The sequence below is a fragment of the Catharus ustulatus genome, chromosome 10 (genome assembly GCF_009819885.2).
Source record: "Catharus ustulatus isolate bCatUst1 chromosome 10, bCatUst1.pri.v2, whole genome shotgun sequence".
NCBI lineage: Eukaryota > Metazoa > Chordata > Aves > Passeriformes > Turdidae > Catharus > Catharus ustulatus.
The window spans coordinates 26,037,761-26,051,154 of NC_046230.1; the positions used below are offsets into that span (position 1 = coordinate 26,037,761).

At 51.6% G+C, this 13,394-nt stretch overlaps 1 protein-coding gene across 2 annotated transcripts; it reads left to right on the forward strand.

Annotated features, from left to right (window-relative positions):
- Nucleotides 1-5,814: 5,814 nt before the first annotated feature.
- P2RY12 (purinergic receptor P2Y12) lies at nucleotides 5,815-12,769 on the forward strand. Of its 2 annotated transcripts, none has more exons than XM_033068806.2 (2): nucleotides 5,815-5,921; nucleotides 11,078-12,769. In XM_033068806.2, the coding sequence occupies exon 2, from the start codon at nucleotides 11,095-11,097 to the stop codon at nucleotides 12,118-12,120; it is 1,026 nt and encodes a 341-aa protein (XP_032924697.1). In that variant the 5' UTR covers nucleotides 5,815-5,921; nucleotides 11,078-11,094; the 3' UTR covers nucleotides 12,121-12,769. The 2 variants fall into 2 exon arrangements, with proteins under 2 accessions (XP_032924697.1, XP_032924698.1); XM_033068807.2 differs by lacking the exon at nucleotides 5,815-5,921 and adding an exon at nucleotides 7,872-8,129.
- Nucleotides 12,770-13,394: the final 625 nt, after the last annotated feature.

Here is a 13,394-nt window from a genome sequence, read left to right on the forward strand (position 1 = left end):
GTGACTGCATCTTTCTGTCCCAGAAAAAACTAAATCACCTTGTTATGCATTTCTTAGCAATACTGCTTGGAACGCACTATTTCAGCACTGCTCAATAAATCAATAAATCAATAAGTCAATAAAACAATAAGTCAATAAATCTCTTGCACTGGATGCAGCTTCCCAACAGGACCTGGTGGTGACTCCAGATGAGAAATGATCAGAGACTCAGGGACCCTGGACCAGCTCAGGGACCCAGACAGTGACAGGAAAACAGGAGTGGCAGAAACTGGGGGGGAGCATCCACCAAAGGAACGGATCTCCCTGGGATGTGCCACAGCTGAGGGACACTCTGGAAATGACCATGGCAGACGGAGAGAAGGGAGCAGGAGCCACTGCTGGGGCTCTGGGTGGGCTCAGTCCGAGGGGGCTGCTGAATTTGGGAGCACAGAGCAGAGGCTGTGGGGAAGCTGCAGAGACCCAAAGCAGAGCTGGACCAGGAATGTTGCTTTTTACATCATGTAAAACTCCCAATCTGTGCCAGTGCAGAGGGTGAGGGGTTTTCCTAAAGAAGGACAGTTTTAAACTAATAATAACTTCCCAGGATCAAGGGAGGGATTAGGAAGATGTGACCTCAGGACTAACACCTTTAGTCTCAGGACTAACACCTTTTTTGTTTTTCCTAGAAAGAACTGAAATCAGTCTCCAATTCATTACCTTTCTCTGTAACAAATTTAGGAGAACAGATGCATTGGCACTCAAAGGAGGAACAGGAGCTCCCCATTTTCCCCTCCTGGGACTGCTCCTTTTGGCACAGCGCTGTGATTTCCCTGGCTCACACCATCCATGCACACAGAGGTGCTGACACACACCCAGCTGATGAAGGGTGCACGGCTCTGTGCTCGCCTTACCTGAGTAACCTGATCCTGCAGGATGTCAGGAGCCCTTCCCTTTGCTCATCCTGACCCCAGGGCAAGCGAGTGCCAGCGACAGGGCAGGCTGCTGGCTCAGCAGGGACCTGCTTTAGGAGAAGCAAACACAGCACTTCATTAGTGGAGTTATTTTGATACTTCCCATCCTCAGCCCCTTCCTTGTTCTGTCTGTGCTTTTTCCCCTCAAGTGGCACTGCTGCATCCCCGTCTGTTTGTGTTTTACTCAATCAACGTCTTGGCAGAGGCGTTCAGCCCATTCCAGGGGGGCAGAGCCCCAGCTGTTACTGGGACCCCCAGCTCAGGGGGCTCAGGGGGCTCAGGGGGCCAGAGCTGCCCTCACACCTCAGCACCCGAGCCAGGAACACAGCAGCTGCTCCAAGACTGCTCTGACCAACCAGGGATGTCATTTTGGTGCAGACAAGGCAGCTAATCCATGTTTCTAATCCATGCTGGTGGTCCGAGGTGGGTCCCAAATAAGTTTCCCCTAAAGCTCTGGTTAGAACAGGAGCTGCCTGACTTGCTCTAAAATTCCAGCATGGACTTAATTCAGTAGAATGTCTGGCATAACCCCAAGAAGGTGCAAACACATTTCAGTCAGAATATTTTACTGAAAGAAAATCAGTAACCACTAAGTAATTAAAATTCTCATACATTTGGAGCTAGAGATGAGCTTAAGCTGTTCAGGATAAAACTGGAGCTGCTTCCTCAGCACAGAACTGCAGCAGGTCCCATTTATCTGATGCTTTTCTTCAGCAAGGTAAAAAGTTTGAATTACTAATGCAGGTGCCACCAAGCTGAACTTGTGCCAAAACAAAGGCAGTTACTGGTTTGGAAAACAGCACTCCCCATGTGTGGAGAGCTGCTCAGAGGGATGCTTTTGCAACTTCCACCGTGGCAAACACCTGGGATTTGTGGCAAAACAGAAAACCCATCTGACACCCTGTTTCCTTTCGATTTTTGAGAGGGACTTGCCTGAGTTTAAATGTACTGGGGCTGGAGGTCGGGGTCAACATCTGAAATAGCCACATGTGCCTCAGGGCTCTCCCCTGGGGCTGCTCACCGGGAAGGAGCTCTGGAGCAGGGACACAGCAGGGACATCAGGGACACAGCAGGGACAGAGCAGGGACACAGCAGGGACAGAGCAGGGACACCACAGTGACACAGCAGGGACACAGCAGGGACAGAGCAGGGACACAGCAGGGACACAGCAGGGACACAGAAGGAACAGAGCAGGGACACCACAGTGACACAGCAGGGACACCACAGTGACACAGCAGGGACAGAGCAGGGACAGAGCAGGGACACCAGAGGGACACAGCAGTGACACAGCAGGGACACAGCAGTGACACAGCAGGGACACAGCAGGGACAGCAGGGACAGCAGGGACATCACAGGGACACAGTAGGGACAGCAGCACGTTCTGCCCTGTCCTCAGGGCTCTCCCTCCCAGGATCATTCCCCAGAGTGAGCACAGCTGCTTCCCACACAAACACGGGGCTCTGCACACCCTGAGCGAGCACCAGAATCGCTTTCAGGACTGCAAACACAGCTCCCACCTGCCAGCAGCAGCCAAGAGGTGCCAGTGGCAAGGAGAACAAATTCCAGTAAATAATTTCTCTGTGGCAAGAAGGGGAAATCTTGTAAAAAAAGGATGTTATTTACCAACTAAAATTTCCTTTAAAATCCTCCTAGCTAGAACAGCTACAGAAGCTCAGAGACTGAATAAAGAACTGAATCTTCTGACACTGGACCTGCAGCCTAACAGGTAAGTGATTAATTCAGCTGGGGTGTGTGGTTGTGATGGATTCATACCAAAATGAGCTGTGGGCACTGAAATAGAAAAGGCTGTTGGTACAAAAATAACCTGTTGGTTCATGGTGCCCATGAGAGCAGTGAACCTAACCACAGCGAGGCACTCAACCTGTGCTGGTCATGACATCACAAATTTAGGAAATCACTTCTCTTACCTCACCTGTACAACAAAGGAGGCAAAATGAGGTGCTGTGAATGATTGAAATCACTTGTTGTCCATTTCCATGTGAGGCTCCACAGTGTGGATCCCTGTTAGTGCCTGACACTGCCCTTCTCAACGCTGCCAGGTGTAGAGAAGGAACAAAGTCAGCAAATTCCTGCAGTTTTACCTGCATCCAACCACAAAATCAACTGGCATGGAAGGATTTTACTTGAGATCCCACACGGTGCAATGTGGGATCTGAGGCATGATTCAGGGTTATGTAACAGCACAGTTGACTCACCCCAGTGCAAGTTATTTTCTCTCTGTTCCAGAGTGAAACTCATTTGGCTGCATTTAGATGTTCCCGTTTGTGCTCTTACAAAACTGCTTCCCCTCAGCTGCTCTGCCCTGCCAGGGATGCCCCACACTCCAGAAAACCACACACTGCTTTGGAAGGAGCGTTAAAGGTCATCACATTCCACACTGCCAGGGCAGGGACACTTCCCACTGTCCCAGGGGCTCCAGTCCAACCCTGGGCACAGCCAGGGGTGCAGGGGCAGCCACAGCTGCTCTGGGCACCTGGGCCAGCCCTGCCCACCCTCACAGGGAACAATTCCTTCCCCATGCCCAATGTAAACCAAGCCTCTGTCAGCCTAAAGCCATTCCCCCAACAAAAGCTCTTAATACTTTTAAAAACCAGATTTTCCAAAAATCTATGCAGACAAAATCCATAATCTGTAAATTGCACATTTAATAAACAAAACACCCATTGCAGCAGGAGCCAATGACCTAATGCAGAACCTTCCCTCATTTCCAGACTTCAAACAGGCAAAGATTGCCCTGACTTCAGTGTGGAGCAGCACAACTGCTGCTCCCAAACTGCTCCTGGCTGTCAGGGAGTGCCTGCTGTCCCTGCTGTCCCTGCTGTCCCTGCTGCCCCTGCTGTCCCTGCTGTCCCCTCTGTCCCTGCTCTGTCCCTGCTGTCCCTGCTGTCCCCTCTGTCCCTGCTGACCCTGCTGTCCCTGCTGTCCCTGCTGTCCCTGCTGTCCCCTCTGTCCCTGCTCTGTCCCTGCTGTCCCTGCTGTCCCTGCTGTCCCTGCTGTCCCTGTTGTCCCCTCTGTCCCTGCTGTCCCCTCTGTCCCTGCTCTGTCCCTGCTGTCCCTGCTGTCCCTGCTGTCCCTGCTGTCCCCTCTGTCCCTGCTCTGTCCCTGCTGCCCCTGCTGTCCCCTCTGTCCCTGCTGCCCCTGCTGTCCCTGCTGTCCCTGTTGTCCCCTCTGTCCCTGCTGTCCCTGCTGTCCCTGTGTCCCTGCTGTCCCCACTGCCCCTGCTGTCCCTGCTCTGCCCCTGCTGTCCCTGCTGTCCCTGCTGACCCTGCTGTCCCTGCTGTCCCCACTGTCCCCTCTGTCCCCGCTGTCCCTGCTGTCCCCACTGTCCCTGCTGTCCCTGCTGGCCCTGCTGTCTCTGCTGGCCCCGCTGTCCCCGCTGCCCCTGCTGTCCCTGCTCTGTCCCTGCTGTCCCTGCTGTCCTGACTGTCCCTGCTCTGTCCCTGCTGTCCCCTCTGCCCCTGCTGTCCCTGCTGTCCCTGCTGTCCCTGCTGCCCCTGCTGTCCCTGCTGCCCCTGCTGACCCTGCTGTCCCTGCTCTGTCCCTGCTGCCCCTGCTGTCCTGACTGTCCCTGCTGTCCCTGCTGTCCCTGCTCTGTCCCTGCTGCCCCTGCTGTCCCTGCTGTCCCTGCTGAGCTCACCCAGTGACTCAGAGACCTGCACTCAACAACCTTCAGCAGCAGGGATGAAAAATGAAAATTACTGCCAAAAAAACCCCAACAAACAAACAAACTCAGAACAAGCAAAGCAGGTGAAGGGAAATGTCTGCAGAGCCCATGACCCTCCCTGGCCCCTGGACCAGGGGCTCACTTGCCCCAGCCCTGGTGGCCCCTGCCCACGCCCAGGGTGCTGCACACCAGCTGAGCACCAAAACAGAGAGCTGCCTGCAAATGCTGCCTGCAAATGAACCCTGCAGGAAAGCTGTGGTGACAGATTCTGGTGGGTGAGCACCCCACTCACATTTCCAGAGCTCTGGTGGGTGAGCACCTCACTCACCTTTCAAACTCATTTTGGACAAGCAGCGTCTCTCAGATAATAAGGCTGGCACACCTAGTTCATTCAAGTTTTCCTGCAAAGTCTTGAATTTCCAAATCACTTTTGGACATTTCTAGGGTGAAGCTGTGAGCAGCTGGGTAAGGCTCAGCATCTTCCTGGGATATCAGGTGTCCCTACAGGGCACACAACCTCACCCAACATCACCTCACTGCCCCCTCCAGCTGTCATCACCAGGGAATTCACTACAGAGAAATCAGAAATATTATTAAAATTAAAAGCTACATTTGATAATGAGGTGACTTTCCAGGGTCTGGAAATCAGTAAATAGAGAAAAGATACTTAAAGTTCTTATTTTGAATTAATGATTTGACAAACAGGCAAGAACTGTCCCAGGTCAGGAACAGCAATACATGAAGTGGTTTTCTTCAGGTGTTAGTGAGGAATGCAAATTTCACACCCAAAATATTCCTGGGGGTGTTTGTCTCCAGCGTGGGGTGTTATATCACAGGGACAAATGTCACTAATTAGCCCAACTGGGAAGATTTCCTCATTACTGAAAAGAATCTATGAATTGAAGTTAATTTCAAATAATTCTGGGCCCCTGTCACTGCCAGCCCTTGCCGGCTGCTTCACCCCTGGCACCCCAGGACAGGAGGACAGGACCATTAGCAGGGTAATTAATTAAAGTCAGGATGTTAACCCTCTGCTGTGACAGCCAGAGCAGCAGAGACAGAATTCCAGGGAGAGCTCGACTCTGAGACTGCTCACCACCAGGAGCGAGGATGGAGGAGTGGTCAGGAGATATTTGTTTTTTAAAAAGTGAAAGAATTATTTAAAAAGAGGAAGTTTAGGGAAGATAAGTAACTGTGCCAGGCACACAAAACCAAACACACCCCTCCCTCACTGACAGAGTCAGAAAACACTGCAGAGGAGACCAGAGCACTGCAATCCACACAGGGTGAGTCTCTAAAAGGGAGCAATTGTGAATTGCCATTTATTATTGCTTCAAACTGACTGAGAGAAACAGCTGTGCTTCCAGCAGGCTGGAAAGGAGCTGAAAACATCACTGAGAACATGCAGGAGGGTGGGTGATGGGATATAGCAAGGACACCAACATGAATGTCATGGTATTGCCTTAAACACTGCTGTTTCAAAATGGACATTTTATTAACAGTTTTCAGGAATTTCTAATTCTACTTGATTAAAAAAAGGTGCTTCCAAACAAGTTCTGTGTATCATATCTTTAACAAATTATTTAATACCCTATTATTATTATTACTAGATGCTGTTTTGACTTGCTACTGTAGATTAGTGTTAACAAAACTTGTTATTTTTATTGTGTTACTGAACTTTAGCTTGTGATCAGAAGTTGTTAACACAGAGCTCAGACCCTTGTGCTGTTCCTCTATATTTCCTATTTCTTTTTCCCTAGTGTTTCTGATTAAATGCTGCTGCTGCCAGGTGTCTCTAAACCTATTAAAATATTATTACTGAGAAGTACTTACCTGCTCCCTATGAAATGAAACCACAAATTCGAACTGTGCAGACCCAAACTAGGAACACAAACCAGGAGGGAACAGCAGCTGAGGCAGTTTGTGAGTGCCACAAGATGTGGGTTTGCATCTGACAGGTTCCACTCCTCCTTCACAAAGGAAAAGCCAAAATACAGCATATGGGAACCTGAATCTTATTTAATTTAAACATCAATGAAGTGAACGTTCAAGCACAAAACTTCAGAAACTCAAACCCTCTCCCCACATCAAAGCAAACCTTTACAGAGCACCAGGGACTGGCAGGTTTTCCATGGAGCAGAGCTGGTACCGAGCTGAGGGGCCAGAACCGAACCGGGCACCCGAACCTGCAGGGTGGGGATGGGGGGTGAGGGGTGAGGGGTGAGGGGGGTGGGATGGGGGTGTCTGATGAGTGGGGGGTGTGGGGTGAGGGGGTGTCTGAAGAGTGGGGGATGAGGGGTGAGGGGTGCCCGGTGAGTGGGGGCTCGGCTGCACCCTGAGGGTCCCGCACTGCGGCCCCTGAGCTGAGCCAGGCGGGAGCTCAGCCCCTGCTCCCCCAGCACAGACCCCACAGCTCAGAGCCCACAGCTCGGACCTGCACAGACCCAGACTGAACATCCCCTGGGCACTGAACATCTTCAGGAGACAGAACATCCTCAAACCGAACATCTCCAGGGATCACAAATCCTCCAGGGACCAAACATCCTCAGCCTGAACATCCCCCGGGGACTGAACATCCTCCAGGCACCGAACATCCTCAGGAGACCGAACACCTGCAGGGATCACAAATCCTCCAGGGACCGAACATCCTCAGCCTGAACATCCTCCAGGGACCGAACATCCTCAGCCTGAACATCCTCCAGGGACCGAACATCCTCAGGGCAGCGCACATCCTCAGGAGACCGAACATCCCCTGGGCACCAAATATCCTCCAGAGACTGAACATCCCCCGGGGACTAAACATCCTCCAGGGACTGAATATCCTCAGGAGACCGAACACCTGCAGGGATCACAAATCCTCCAGGGACCGAACATCCTCAGGAGACCGCGCATCCCCAGGGACCGAACATCCCCAGACTGCACAGCCCCGGCACCGCGCATCCCCCAGAGACTGAACATCCTCCAGGGACTGAACATCCTCCAGGGACTGAACATCCCCCAGAGACCACGCATTCCCAGGGGCCACACATCTCCCAGAGACTGAACATCCTCCAGGGACGGAACATCCCCCAGAGACTGAACATCCTCAGCCTGAACATCCCCAGCCCCGCACATCCCTGCACAGCCCCAGCCCCGCACATCCCCAGTCGCGCACAGCCCCAGCCCCGCACATCCTCCAGGGACTGAATATCCCCCATCCCCGCACATCCCCACACATCCCGCACATCTCCAGCCCCGCACGCCGCCGGCAGGAGCAGAGCAGCTGCATCACTGCATCACTGCATCACTGCATCACTGCATCACTGCATCACTGCATCACTGCATCACCGAAGCGAAGGCTGCAAAGGCCGCAGCGATTCCCACAGGATGCAAAGCAGAGGGAAATGCCAGCAGCCCGTATCCGTGTGCGACAGGGGTGGCAGCAGCCCCTTCCCCACCCACCTGGACAGCGCCAGACGCTCCTCGGGGGCTGCAGGACAGCACAGGTCGCACAGGTGAGCCAAAATGCAAAGTTCTGGGGAGGAGCACTCAGAGGGATCCACACCGTGCTTCACCACCCACACGAAAACAAAACCACCCACACCTGAGGAACGTGTCCCACAGTGTCACAGACCAGATAAACCCTCTGCCATGCAGCTCCCAGCCCAGCCTCCACCACGCTCAGCTCGTTCAGCAGCTCACAATGCACACACAAATAACAAACTGAAAGCAACAGCCCAGTTAAGCACCTAAAACTGGAGCAAAAAAAAAATTAAGGCTAAACTGCGTGGCAAACAAAAATGCAACTCACTGTTCACTGGACAACAAGGAGAAGAGGGAACTAAATAAATACTTTAAATAGAAAAACTGTCCCTCAGAAACCCAAGGTATTTCAGGCTATCAGTTACTGAGCAATGTGATGGTTCAGTCCAAAACAGCAAAGGCCATCCTAAAATCCTTCGTGATAAAATAATCCAGAATTTTATTAATTTTGAAAGATTTAAAAGCAAAATGCATGTATTGATTCTCCACAGCTATCACAGTACACCAGAACGGGGAAGTGCCTGGCATTCTGTTTCAGAGGACAGGAAACTGAAACAGACACAAGCACATGGCATCAAATCCGGGAAATTTGCAGCCTTGGGGTTTTTCATAGAAAACGAGCTGCAGCTTTGTCCTGACATAACTCAGAATGAACTCTGCTCACCTGCACTGCAGTCTGCACGCCCAGTGATGCTCGGTGCTGGCTCCACGGGATCCGAGATGAGCAGGATGTGGGAGCCAAGGGCAGGGTGGGATGCTCCTGAGGCACAGCTGGGACCTGCTCAGGACATTGCTGGAGATCTGGGAGCAGGAATGTCCAGAGCCAGAGGGACTGGGGGCCACCAAGGGTCACCATTTCCCACACTGAGATGTCCCCTGATGCTGATCAGGATGGTTGCAGAGTTGTGGTCACACCCTCCAGCGTCAGAAATGCCTCTGCTTTGCTCTTCCTGGCCTTCTGTCCTTCACCCTCAACTGACAGATACAAAGGGCTATCTCAGTAATTTTATATTTAATGGAGCCCTAGCAGGTTTCCATTGTTACTGATTTAAAAGAGTAAAACCTCAGCAAGTTTTACTCCTGGCTGGACAAACCCTCCCTGCCCCAGTTTTCCATTATAGCTGGGGCAGACACAGCAGAGCCTGAAACACCATCAGGGGCACTGGGAGGTGACCCCAGTGCAGAGGTGACCCCAGAGGAGCTGCAGGCATCCCCCAGTGCTGCCAGCACGGGGGGGGACAGGGATCCCTCCCATTCCAGGCTCCAGCCCAGCACAGGGCTGGCAGCCAGGGGCTGCAGTGGAAAATGGGATTTGGGCACCCCCAGGCACCACGGGGCAGAGCTCAGCCCCTCTCCAGGGACTGCCAAGAGGAGGAGAACCCAGTGATGGGAGGATGTGCACAGCTCCAGACACGGTGCTGAGCTCCCAGCTCAGCCCACAGCAGGTTGGAGCAGCCACCACCCATTTCTGGAGCATTCTTGCTCAGGATTTGAGGCTGGCTTTGGTAATCTGCAGCTGCTGCCTTGCTCCACCACGCTCCTCACCCACACCCTGCAGCAGGATCTGCACTGGTGACACTCTCAGCTCCAGCACTCATCTGGAAGGAGCAGACACAAGGAAAATCCCTTTGCCTGTTCCTGTCATCACCTGCAGGAACCTCAGGGGAAACAACTCTGACCCAAAAACATCTCCTGTTTTTGGGAGTGCAAACAGTGCCAGAGGGAATCTGCAGAGTGGGGCAAAAACACAGCAGGGAAAATGCAATCTGCTGTTTGAATTCCCTGTGTATTTACAAGGACAGAGTCAGAGGATGCCCCTCCAACTGGATCAATATCCTGCAGCTGATCAGTTAACAGAAGACAGATCTTAAAAAACTGTGTGACACTTACTACATACAAATCCATTGCAAAAACAATGAAACTCCTAAAGTTCTGTCTTGCACATCCCAAAGAAATTGAAATGTGTGGTTTATCTAATTGTAACTGTTTATATTTAGTCTTTCAATTATGTGTATATATCACATAATGTTGACTTACTGTAAGTAGCTTAAGCATTTGAAGCACTGCTCTACAAGTCACATAACAAAGAATTATTTCCTTCAATAATAACCTTCTCCAAAGTAACAAATCACTATTTCTTTCAAGTGCTTTGGAAGTTTTAAGAACCAAGGTTGTGCACAGAGGTAACACTCAGGACTCAGAAGGGCAAAGGGGCGGACAGGAACGAGCTCTGGGCTCAGAAAAATTGCACAATCTGACAAATCCCTGCTCCCTTTACAAACAGTGCCTCTGGGAGTCAGTCAAAGGCAGGAAGCAAACTGCTAATTATTTCTTAAAATTTCATTTCTCTCCCTTTTCTGCAGAAAACAGAAGCAGAAGCTCAGAGTGCATCATCTGGACCGCGGGCTGAGGAGCAGAGGGAGGCGCAAGCCCCACGGCCGGGATGCTCGGTGCTGCTGCAGCCCCTGCCAGGGCACTCACAGGGACCCTCCTGCCCAGCCCATGTGCAGAGCTGAGGGGCTGCCAGGACCCCTGACAGAGCTCAGCCTGCCAGGGAACCCCCCTGCCCTGCCCTGGCTCTGGGGGACAACGGGCTCGGTCCTTGGGACTGGACCTAGCACCTGGACCTGCTTTGTTCTTCAACAGCCAACTGCTCCTGCCTTCTAGGAAGAAATAAAGCTTTGCCAGGGATTTGGGCATCAGCTGGCAGCACATCAACTCCCCTGAGTGTGTTTTGCACAGGCAGAGCCCAGACAGACACAGGCACATGAACAACTGAATCCCCACACTGGGAGCTGCCCTGGCCCAGCTGGGGCCCCACCACTGCACTGACTCAACAATCCCAAGCTGACTGAAAATGCTGAAGCCTCATAACAGATACAACTCTCAATTTCTTCTTTTTTTCTGTGTGTTTCTGCAGGAAGAGAGAACACCACAATGCAGATGAAAGCCACAACCCAATTCAGCTCCTCCAGGAACGAGAGCAACTGCACCAGCGACAGCAGGATCAGCCAGGTCATCTTCCCTCTGCTCTACACATTCCTGTTCCTGGTGGGGATCACCATGAATGGCCTGGCAATGTGGGTCTTCTTTAAAATATCCAGCAAATCCAATTTCATCATCTTCCTCAAGAACACTGTGATTTCCGACTTCCTCATGATCTTGACTTTTCCGTTTAAAATCCTCAGCGACGCAAAGCTGGTGTCGTGGGAGCTGCGGGGGTTCGTGTGCCAGGTCACACAGGTGATGTTTTACTTCACCATGTACATCAGCATCCTGTTCCTGGGCCTGATCACCGTTGACCGCTACCAGAAGGCCACGTCCCCGTTCAGGACAGCCACGCCCCGCAGCCTGCTGGCCGCCAAGCTCCTGTCCACCGCCATCTGGATCGCAATGTTCGCCCTCTCCCTACCCAACATGATCTTGAATAATAAAAAGAAAACCCCCAGGAGCGTGAGGAAGTGTGCTCTCCTGAAATCAGAGTTTGGCTTAGTCTGGCATGAAATTGTGAACTACGTTTGCCAGCTCATCTTCTGGGTTAACCTGGCAGTGATAGTGGTGTGTTACATCCTCATCAGCAAGGAGCTGTACAAATCCTACAGAAGGACGCGCAGCACAGGGAAGGCATCCTCAAAGACTGTCAATCTCAAGGTTTTCATCATAATTGCTGTGTTCTTCATTTGTTTTGTGCCATTCCACTTCACCAGAATCCCCTACACCTTGAGCCAAACGAGAGATGTGTTTGACTGCTCTGCCCAGAACACCCTGTTCTACCTGAAGGAGACCACGCTGTGGCTGACGTCCCTCAACGCCTGCCTGGACCCATTCATTTACTTTTTCCTTTGCAAATCGTTTAGGAAATCCTTGCTAGACATGCTGTGCCAGCACAGGGCAGTGCCAGGGCGCGGGGCACACCCGAAGGGGCAGAACGAGGGGGATGACACTGATGAGACACCGCTCTAGACCTCAGCATCCCACACAGCCCTGCTGCCAGGGCACCAGCCCAGGAGGAGCACCCACAACCTCTCTGGCTCGTTAGAAATAGTCCTGCAGATGAAGCACAGCGCCCTGGAACCACTGCCACTGCCTGCAAAAACAGAAAGCTGAAATGAAGAGGAGTCCCCTCAGCCCAACCTCCACCCTAGCACAAGGAGCTCCCCAGGTTCCTCACCTGCCAGAACTGCTGGGAAGTCTGAGCTTCACGGTGGAACTGTGAGACAATCCTGAAATGATACAGATGCTATCATGGACGGTCAAGATTTTAGAAAACAGCTAAACTTGGGCCAGGGTAAAGCCCATGACAACACAGGATCTGAGAAATGCAGATAAAACCCACAGTAGATGTGATTTTCAATACAGGGAGTTGTCACCTTGTATGCAACTGGCAGACAAACAGAAACCTAGGCCAGATGAAGAGGAGCCATTTGTGCAGATTTTTGGTAACAGAATAACAATTTGCTTATCTCATTCTGTGCTTGCAGTTCCTAATCCATTGACCAATAATTAATAGTTTTATGTCAGAGGAAATGTTTTCATAATCAGGCTTGTTTTGAGATGAATTAAATCCCCAAATCCTTCCCCTCACTACATCAATAAACCAAACTGTGTGTTTTCCCAGAGAACATTGTATTAGAAAACAAACAAACACTTATCTACACCATCCTGAGATCTTGGGGAAAGACAGGCTCATGGTGACTCCTTTACTGATGACCAAGGACAGCTTTTTGCACTGTACAAAATAATCACTTCCCTTTCTGGAAAACTTGAAAAAAAAAAACAGGGAAGTATTTTCAAGGACATGACATTTTGAGGTATCACAGCAATTGCACATGGAATAATTTGTGGGCTGTTGGAATGAGCTGTGGTTCATTTTTCAGCACTGCACACAGAGGGTGTCCCCAGCACACAGGGGCTCATCCTGCCAAAGCCATGGCCTGAGCACCCCTCCCTGCCTGCCAGGGCACTTCTGAAACCCAATTTCCTAACTCGTTAAAGGCAGCTCATTTGTTACTCACTGGTTGCTCACTGGTTGCTCACTCTGCCACACTCAGCCATGGGGTTTGTCCATCTCTGATCACTCCCTGGGATGAATTCACCGGCCACAAACTGTTTGGTGCCTGCTCCAGCTGATCCCATCAGTGCTGGGCTCCACCAGGATTTCCCTGGGAACAGAGTCGAGCCCCCACAGCCCCCAGGCAGGGTCAGCTCCAGGCAGGGTCAGCTCCCGGGAATGCCCA